The 9530-nt window shown below is 52.0% G+C and overlaps 1 protein-coding gene across 4 annotated transcripts; it reads right to left on the bottom strand.

Annotated features, from left to right (window-relative positions):
- Nucleotides 1–11: 11 nt before the first annotated feature.
- LOC147243650 (3-hydroxy-3-methylglutaryl-coenzyme A reductase-like) lies at nt 12–9243 on the bottom strand. 4 transcript variants are annotated; one of them, XM_086188119.1, is made up of 20 exons: nt 9088–9243; nt 7897–8078; nt 7698–7809; nt 7528–7615; nt 5970–6054; nt 5777–5882; nt 5584–5690; nt 5362–5481; nt 5150–5283; nt 4031–4296; nt 3789–3949; nt 3153–3347; nt 2914–3072; nt 2663–2820; nt 1927–2032; nt 1625–1795; nt 1385–1525; nt 1119–1277; nt 876–1030; nt 12–790 (listed from the first exon to the last, which is right to left on the bottom strand). In XM_086188119.1, the coding sequence occupies exons 2-20, from the start codon at nt 8056–8058 to the stop codon at nt 742–744; spliced, it is 2634 nt and encodes an 877-aa protein (XP_086044245.1). In that variant the 5' UTR covers nt 8059–8078; nt 9088–9243; the 3' UTR covers nt 12–741. The 4 variants fall into 4 exon arrangements, with proteins under 4 accessions (XP_086044245.1, XP_086044246.1, XP_086044248.1 ...); XM_086188120.1 differs by having other exon boundaries at nt 7897–8075; nt 9088–9227; XM_086188122.1 differs by having other exon boundaries at nt 7897–8075; nt 9080–9217.
- Nucleotides 9244–9530: the final 287 nt, after the last annotated feature.

Here is a 9530-nt window from a genome sequence, read left to right as displayed (position 1 = left end):
ACGCCTCCCAACAGTGACACCAGACATCCCGAGCGAGGAACATTGTTATTTATTTCCTTAAATAAAACAGAACGATAGGAAGAGCTTCCAAATATGTTCAACATGCTAAGGCTGCCCAGGACGCAAGGCCGGTTCTGAGCTGCTTTCCAGGACCTTCAATAGTTCCAATACAACGCAGTACCTTGAAAAGTACACAGTGTGTATTCATATGGCTTGGACTTTTCCAGCTTGACACAAAGAAGCAACCTGCCTGTGTTGCTTTGTCACCAAGACTTTGACCAACACACACACACACACACACACACTTGTGGGGACTCTCTGGTATACACAGTATACAGCCACACCTCCACTCAGACACGCGCGCAGCACCGCCTCCACCCGGGCCGCGGCCAGCGTTTGGCATGTCACATGTTTCAGAATGTTCAAGTCTTTAGACGATTTCATCAAACCTGTCACGGCCTCAAAAACAACAACAAAAAATAAACGTCAAAATCAAGTTGTCGCAGGAGTGCAACACTCAGACGCAGGTAAATGGCACCAACCAGCAACATCGCAACTCATGAAGGTGGTTTGCACTCAGCACGCTGCCAGTGACCTGCAGCGCCTCGGCCCGGCCATGAGCATCAGGCCTTAACATCTGAGCTCCCAGATTCCCGAAGCGTCACCTCTCACTGCAGTCTTCTGGCGGTTTCTCCGTCGCGCTCGTTCAGCTCGTGCTGACCAGTGAAACGTCATCTGCCATCACGCCGCTTTCTCCGACGAGGACATGTCTGTCAGGTTGGTTTTAGATCTGCGAGAGAGAAGCAGGACCTGGTCAGCACTCGCCAGCAGACATTACTGCGTCCCCCATCATGGGTCAGAGTTAAAAATCACACCTGTTGTGGGTCATGTGACTCTTGACCAGGTGTCCTGCAGCGAGGGCGGCCATCAAGGAGAGCTCCCCCGCCAGGACAGTGGCACAAACTACACGGGCCAGCTGACGGGCGTTCTCCCCCGGGGCGCCGGGGCTGCTGCCTTGGACGCCCAGCATCTGGAGACAAGACACGGATGCTGCTGTTTATTATGAAGGTTCCACTTCACGGAACCTCAGAACCTCGCCGGGGATCAGGAGAGCGTACCTGCAGACACGCCTGCTGCGGCGGCAGGTTGGTGCCCCCCCCCACAGTGCCCAGCTCTATGGAGGGCATGGTGCAGCTGATGTACAGGTCCTCCCGGTCCGGACCGGCTGGCTCCATCTGAGTTATGCAGTTAGAACTTCCCACCGTCTGAGCCGGGTCCTGAAACCACAGGGGACAGGTTTGTTTACGCAAACAATGAACAATTCCATACCAAAACGTCCCAGCGTGGATCTCACTCAGCACCTGGCGAGGCGTCCGTCACTCACCTGTCCACAGGCGATGTAGATGGCTGCTACGATGTTGGCGGCGTGAGCGTTGAAGCCCCCAATGCTGCCCGCCATGGCGGAGCCCACTAAGTTCTTGTTGATGTTCAGGTCCACTAAAGCGGCCGTGCTGCTCTTCAGCACCTGCACACACAGCAGAGAGTTCTCGTACCAGCGGGAACTGAGACCAGACTTCAGCCGGCACGTGGCCAGCGTGTGGCCGGCAGCAGAGACGGCGTTTACCTCACGGACCACCTTGGCGGGGACCGTGGCCTCACACACGGCAGACTTGCCCCTGCCCATGATCCAGTTGACGGCAGCAGACTTCTTATCGGTGCAGTAGTTCCCGCTGACGGAGAGCAGCTCCATGTCTGGGTACTGCAGCTGGAGGCGGTGCAGCGCCTGCTCACTCCCCTGCAAGAACACGCGATCGCATCATCAGCGACTTCTGTTCTTAGTCTTTCACTCGCTGTCACTGCTGCCTCTGATTAAGGCTGACCAGCTGACGACAGACAGGAAGCAGCACAGGGACGCCGCGGCCCTACCTTGGAGAGCATGTTCATGCCCATGGCGTCGCCCGTCTGAGACTGGAAGCGAATGTACAGGTTCCTCCCGGCGAAGCCCACAAACACCTTCTCCAGACGGGCAAACCTGGCGAGACAAAGACCCGTCTGAGCTGCGTTGCTGTAGTTTGGGGCTCTGTGGTTCTCATCACCTTGCGGGGTCTCGACGGGCGCCAGACGCACCAGGAGAATTTATTAGAAGTTCTTTTCCAGATCGCGCTACCAAATTAAGACCGACGTCTGGATGGATCGTCGTTGCAGGTTCAGAACACGTGAGAGAAACCACACCCTTTCAGGATGTAAATGTTTTCATGTAAACATGTTGTAAATCACTAAATTGTCAAGTATAAATGTTCATATTAATTTCGTTTTTTTCTTGTTTCACAGTTTTTCTCTTTTTAACATCTATTCTCCCCTCATCCTCTCTGTGCTGCTGTAACGATGTCAATTTCCCAGGTGTGGGAATAACCAAGCATTCTCATCTTCAGGAGCTTCACAACATTCCAGAGGTCTCTGGAGGGAGCGGAAGGACCTCCGGAGCGTTTATGGAATCTCAGATTTCAGGAAGTAGAAGCAAGGAGTGAGTGAGTCACGGCAGAATGTAGAGGCAGAATCAGGTTCGGAAATCCAGCTCAATATTTTGAGGGACACAAAAACTGGATCCTTGAAATTGAGGAGTCTGTGGACGCGCCGCCGTCCTGGCCGCGTCCTGACTGACCTGCTGGTCTGATCAAAGGCCTCTTTGATGACGCTGAAGCCTTCAGAGGTCTCCAGCCACGTTTTAACTTCTCCGGCCCGGCACGCCGAGGGCAGCCGCACCACAGGACCCCGAGTCATCCGGTCGGCTAGGATCCTGCTGCGGCATCCCCCGCTCAGCTGGACAGGAAGAACCACAGGAAATCAGCACAGGAAACACACACCCACCCCACCCCCCCCCATATCAGTCAGAACCAGATCCTCCAGACTTACAGAGAGCGCCCTGCACCCACGGTTCGTGCTCGCCACCAGGCAGCCCTCGGTGGTTGCCATAGGAACGTAAAACTGCTTCTCATCCAGCAGCAGAGGGCCGGCCACACCGACTGGCACCGGCATGTATCCGATAACGTTCTCACAGCAGGTTCCCATCACCTGAGGGACAGTCAGGCGACGCAGAGTAAATAATCGTCCAGGAGAGAGAAAATGCAGATTAAAAGCGGACCGCCGCGCACCTTGGTGTAGTCGTAGTCCTTATAAGGCAGACACGCCAAAGCGGAGGCGACGGGCAGCTTTGGCGACAGCATTTCCCTCCTGATGGCCACGCCCCTCTCCGGGGACTCCAGGACTGCTTCGAGCTTGTAGTTGAGGATGCTGCGAGAAGTTACCAGCGTCATCACCTCGGCGTCGCTGAGGAAACGGGCGCCTCTCTGAAAGACAAAGACAAACCCATTGCATCTGCAACCTTCAGTCAACAGGACTGCAGGGATTTGTAGTCCAACCCAGAAGTCAGCGTCACCACTGGAGCCCATGAACCAAAGCCTACAGGACTGTCAGGAGGGATTACGGATTATTCCCGGCTGTAACCTGTCACAAAGATGGTAATCTTCACTCGTTAACTTCTGAGTTATGAAGCGTAAACGCAACCGCTAGCTAACGTTCTGCTATGACAGCATAGACGCACGACCTCAACATCGCTGAAGCAGCAAACGATGTAACGTTAAAATACCAGGAAGACTTTACATGACAAGTATGTGATTAGGCTTAGTTTAACATTCGTGAAGTTTAGTTAACCCTGAGTTAACTGACGTGTCTGTATTCATTTATTAAGTGATCATGTGACCTGACCCTGCGGGACATTGATGACGTACCTGAGGGTCTGACAGGATGGCGAGGCATTCCTCCAGAGTTCGTGGCTCTGAATCCGTTTTGCTCAGAGGGACGCGTGACGTCAGAGAATAGGAGTCCCTGAAACATGAGGTGGCGGAGCTGTTGGTCTCTGCCGCCGCCGCTGGAGGCCGCGCCTCCTCCTCTGTAGGAGAATCAGGAGACACTGGTCAGGCTGAGCGACGGAGGCAAGAGTCACAGTTTCTGTGACTGACTGACGTCTCACCGTCCACTCTGACCACCGTCCCACCACATCCCGTCACACTTGGCCAAGAGGAGTCAGTTGCTGAGGTAGCGGTCGGCGTCTTCTGGGGTTTGGGGGCTGCTGGGAAGTCCCTCCGGCAGCTGTTCTCTGCCCCCAGAGAGGGGGGGGAGCTGAGAAGGGGACTCTTGAGGGACAGGGAGGACTCTGCCTCCGTCTGCTCAAAGAAGACGTACTTCACAGCCAGGATCAGGGCCAGGCCCAGCGTGATCACCTGCTCTAGGTGCATGCTGGAGGACAGAGACCAGAGGACGGCGCTCAACACCACTGGACTGAACAGCACAGAGTCAGGCTGCGTTCACATGGACTCAGACGGACGGAACCTTCTGGACAACACGAAAGAACAGTTGGAGGACACGAGAAGACCTGCTGCTAATTAACAAGTTGAACTCATTTGCTGGGAGGAGACGAGCAAATGGGAGAACTACAGGTAGCGAAGAAGCCGCCAACGTGATATGAGCATGAACTCGGGCAGGGCCGTGGGTCAGCGCCAGGATATCAGACCGATGATGGATGCTGACACAAACGCCGCCGGCTTTTAAAGGCTGTAATTTTCTCAACGTACTCGACGGCTCCGGGTGTTGACGTCCTTCACTCGTTTAGCTGCTGCGTTCGAATCACTGATGATTGTCAAGGATTTCATGTTTTTTTCAGAGAGGTTTTTTTTGCAGAGGTCATCTGTACAGCAGTGCCTGAATATCAGTATCAGGGTATTTTGTCAAAAACATTGCGGTATTTTGTCCGTATCAGCCATATTCACAGTAAAGCTCTGTGCTTCTGTTGTATCTTGGTAGAATTTCAGGTTTTTGTTGTATGAAAATGATTTGCTTCTTGCTGGCCAAGTCAGCCATGTTTCCTCCTTATAGATAGATAGAACTTTACTGATCCCACAGCGGGGAATAAAACATAAAAAAATTAAATAAAACATCCCAACGCAGATGAAAACCCCCTGAACCCCTTCACCTTCAGACAGTGGCGCCACGGACCATCGCTGGCCCGCTCTCTCCACCTCAGTAACCCCCCCGAGCCGTCTGCTGGAGTCCATGTGAGCGCAGCCTGACCTTCTTCTCCTCGTGTTGTTACCTGCTGAGCTGCAGCGGCCGCATGGAGCCTCCAGACTCCAGCCTCTGTTGGATGGGCCCCTCCATCGTGCGGTTCTGACCGGGATGCTCGGACGCGAGTCGGGTGTGGGCGTGGACCAAAGCCAGGCCCAGGGACTGAGACAGCAATGTTCTTGTTAGTCTGGTAAGACAACAACTTCACATCTGCGGCGGCGGAGCTGAGGCGTTGCTCACCATGATGATCTTCACTCTCTGGGTCACAGGGTTGGGCTTGTTGTGCTCCTCTTCAGCCAGCACGTTGTCGAAGTGGTTGAGCTGCCAGACGGGACGACCTTCAAGACTCTCCCTGGACAACTGCACCCACCGACATGTATGAGTACACACTGGAGTCAACAGTGAGACAGACAGAGAGATAGACAGAGGGAGGACCCCCCCCCCCGGCTCCACCAGTCTTACCTCCAGGACCAGAGAGACACAGGCGGGGAAGAAGGTCATGAAGACGAAGTAGTTGGCGAGGACCGACATGCAGCCAAAACAACACATGATCTCTAGCTGAGGGACACCTGGAGGACAAGAGTAGCGAGTTAGTTCCCCCCTCCACCCCCGTCAGAGACATCTCAGCTGTCACAGAAACCCCCGCCTCGCTCACCCGACATGGTGCCGATCCCAATGACCAGACACTCGACCAGAGCGTCCAGGGTGAAGGTAGGCCCGAGGATGGCCATGCCCTGGGAGATGTTCTCCCTCACCTCCTCCTACAGAGCAAGACCAGCAGTCTGTGACTCATTCACCCAGGTGAAGGAACAGAAACAGTCTCATCATCACTGGTTGTGTGGTATCACCTGAGAGTTGGAGCTGAGGGCAAATTTGGCCAATGTACAAGCTTTGGACAGGTCGATGAGCAAGAGGAAGAAAGGCAGCGCTTCACTGCAGGAGAACAAAAACACCACCAGTGTTACTGGAGACGCTGAGTGTCTGGGACCAGTGAGAGATCTAGCACCATCCAGTGGTGAGGTCTGTACACTGCAGCCTACTGATGACCCAGCCCCTCCCCTTCAGCTGCAAGCAGTACAACTGTCCAGTTTCCTCCTCTAAAAGTCTGTGGGATTTGAAGCAAATGCCTGAGGGAGGTGTTTTTTTTGTCCCACTTGACCTGAAGATATTTCTACTTTTTGCCTCAAAATAAATTCATGAAGTTTTTATTCCAAGTCAACGTTTTGTTCTCTGGCATAAAATATACCAGTAAATACAACTTTGGAGCTTTTTATGTCTTAAAAACAGCAGTTGCCAACAAGTGGCTAAACAAGCCAACAGAGGCTGTCCCAGTAAATGACATCACGCCAAGAACGGACAAAGCACTAAGCTAGCTGAGGTGGTGTCGGCGTATCTTTTGTTCATAGCATGTTGTCATCGTCGTCCTCCTTGTCTTCTGCTTATCTGGTTGGTCCAGGTCGCGGGGGCAAGAGCCACAGCAAGGAAGCCCAGACTGCCCTCTCCCCAGCCACTTCCCCCAGCTCTTCCCAGGGAATCCTGAGGCGTTCCCATGCCAGCCGAGGGATATAATCCCTCCAGCGTGTCCTGGGTCGGCCCAGAGGCCCCCTCCCAGTCGGACATACCCAGAAAACCTCCCGAGGGAGGCGTCCTCACCAGAGGCCTGAACCACCTCCACTGACTCCTCTACATGGAGGAGCAGCTCTACTCTGAGTCCCTCCTGAAGGACTGAGCTCCTCACCCTGTCTCTAAGGGAGAGCCCAGCCTCCCTGAGGAGGAAACTCATTTTGGCCGCTTGTATTCTTGATCTTGTTCTTTTGGTCATTACCCAGAGCTCATGACCACAGGTGAGGGTTGGCACGTAGATTGACCGGTAAATCGAGAGCTTTGCCAGCTCCAATCCGCCTGTCAATCTCCCGCTCCATCCTCCCCTCACTCGTGAACAAGGCCAGGAGACACTTAAACTCCTCCATCTGAGGCAGGAACTCCCTCCCCGACCTGGAGTGGGCAGGCCACCCTTTTCCGGCTGAGGACCATGGCGTCAGACTTGGGGGTGCTGATTCTCATCCCAGCCGCTCTTCATTCAGCTGCGAACTGTCCCAGCAAGAGCCCTTACACGTACTCATAGCATGATGCCAAAGTGGCGTTCAGTTCATCATCAAGTGATACAAAGCTTTCAAGTCCCACCCACTTTTGCTCAAGAGCCAATATTCAATCAAACCCAGACACCAACGTGCCAATCCCACTGACTTTTAGACGAGGGAACCCACGGAGATGCTAACTTCCTGCTGGACTACAAAAATACATCATCACTGCGGTAGTTTCTATAAAACCATTTCATTCATCGTCCTAAACCAAAATTCAAACTGCCTGACAAAAATGGATGTTGTAAGCAGGAGGTAAACTTACTTAAGGCCTCTCAGCTCTTTCCCAAAAAAGTGGATGACCACCGTACTGAAGACGAAGCTGGAAAAAAGTGTAAATAATCCTGCAATACCTGACGAAGAGAGCAGAACAAAACATGTTGAAGGTTTCAGTTTATAGCGAACAGCAGCAGAGCAGCGGCCCGTCATACTGACCCAGGATATATTTGGATCCCAGTTGCCGAACATTCTTGAACTGGAAATAGATGTAAACTATGGCGATGCAGCGTGTGACTGTGAGGATGATGATGTCACTGCGGGGGATGTTCTACAAGAAATCAGGCACAGACACGTTTGCTTCGTAATCCAAGGAAAGGATTCCTCCCCAAGCAAGGATCCTCTCAGCTAGACTCACCTCCTCCACTTTGAGGCACTCGCTCCATTGGCACATCTGGTAAGTGGAAGTCATGCCGTTCATAGACATGAGGCAGACGGTGAGAGCGAGGGCGCCGATGATGACCTCCAATGGGTGGGTGGCCACCAGGAGGCCGTGGAGCCTGAACAACCGAGCCAACATGGCCTCAGGATGCGCTTCTGCTGGGTAACGAGAGGAGAAAATCCATCAGAACGACAAGGTGCGATTGAGGGTGGCGTTTGTAGCAAAGAGTTTAAGAAGTTCAAGGAGAAAGGAACTTGGTTTATGTCTCATTTAGTTGATGGAACTTCTGTCAAATGAGAATTAAAAATGTAATGTAAATGGCAAACTTTCTTCACAAAGAAACAAGTCTATTGAATCCCAACCTGATGCATTCTTCTGATTGTTATTTTTCCTCAAATTAATGTCAAAAGAACAGTTCACCTTTGTGAGCTTAACGCTGAACAGTCTCAACATCTCCTGAAGCAATAAAACAAATAAGAGCCAATAAACCTACAGTCAAGTGACACGGAACTGGAAACACTTTACATGCTTTATGTTATCTACTTGTTTGGGTTTTGTTTTTTTTACTGTGAAACAAAAGTTAAAGGATACTACTTTTTTTTCTAAAAAGAAAGACCATTCTTTAAGATCTCGTCACAAAGAATAAAAACATTAAATTCCTATTTATAATATTCGACTGTTTTAGCAGAACAGAAGCATTAACCACCTCCATATTTCTGATATTATTGTTACACGTTTTAGGAGGTCATAATAAGAGTCTGATGCTATCGTATTTTAGAAATGTAGCTAAGATGATGATGATGAGGCAAGTGTATCGCTAGCAACCTCTTGAGACACTGGATGCTAATGTTTAGCTGGCTGCTAAGGTTTCTTCTTCGTGAGGAGTTAATAATGCGTCTGGAACCACACAACTTCCACTTGTTATCGGAACACAAAAGACCGGAGCTGAGTGGGAAGCCACGGCGGTGCGAGCAGGTTTAACAAGCGGCCCTGGGCGGCGAGCTACCGTTAGCTTCGCCCTTTTTTTTAAGCTAGCGCTTCATTAGCCACATTATCGTCGCACCCTCGCTACCCTCACCAGCCCGTCACCAAGGTCAACGGCTCCTTCAGCGCCCACGACACGCCGGCGGTTACCGGGCGACACTGCCGTGACACTCACGTACTCACACAGAGACGTTCCACCGCGGTCAGGGAGTTACGGCCATTGTCGTGGTCTGTCCCTCCGCGGATCGAGCTAGCTAGCAAGCTAGCTGGGCTGATGTAACGATGTAACTACACCAACATGGCGACGCGGAAATTGTGACGCCATAATAAACGTCATCGAAGGAAAAGGGGAGAGGGGTGGGGCAGGACACGAGTCGTCCTCTATGGAAGTGTCCTGGGCCACTAGGGGGAGCCCTTCAGTCTGTGGGGATTTGTGGTCTGCGCCCCCCCCCCCCCCCCACACACACACACACACCAACATCATCAGGTGAAGAAAAAGGGATTTTATGCCAACACAAAGGTTTGTGTCAAATAAACAATAATGAGCTTGTTGTCAAGACATTGAGTCCTACTTCTTAGTAATTAAAGTTTAGAGGTGAAGACGTCTTTATTTAGTTGTAACGAAT

Source organism: Aulostomus chinensis, chromosome 19 (assembly GCF_037954235.1).
Source record: "Aulostomus chinensis isolate RoL2024-O1b breed Wild chromosome 19, RoL_Achi_v1.0, whole genome shotgun sequence".
Lineage (NCBI taxonomy): Eukaryota > Metazoa > Chordata > Actinopteri > Syngnathiformes > Aulostomidae > Aulostomus > Aulostomus chinensis.
Note: the sequence above shows the minus strand (reverse complement) of the source record. Positions and strands in the feature narration are given on the sequence as shown.

Bases quoted from the DNA above. Each gene is read 5' to 3' on its own strand.
- LOC147243650 (XM_086188119.1), bottom strand. From the start codon at position 8,058: ATGTTGGCTCGGTTGTTCAGGCTCCACGGCCTCCTGGTGGCCACCCAC. The intron at 1,526-1,624 runs GTAAACGCCGTC...CTGTGTGTGCAG, and splicing joins CCGCCAAGGTGGTCCGTGAG to GTGCTGAAGAGCAGCACGGC. The intron at 1,278-1,384 runs GTGAGTGACGGA...CTGTGGTTTCAG, and splicing joins TCTACATCGCCTGTGGACAG to GACCCGGCTCAGACGGTGGG.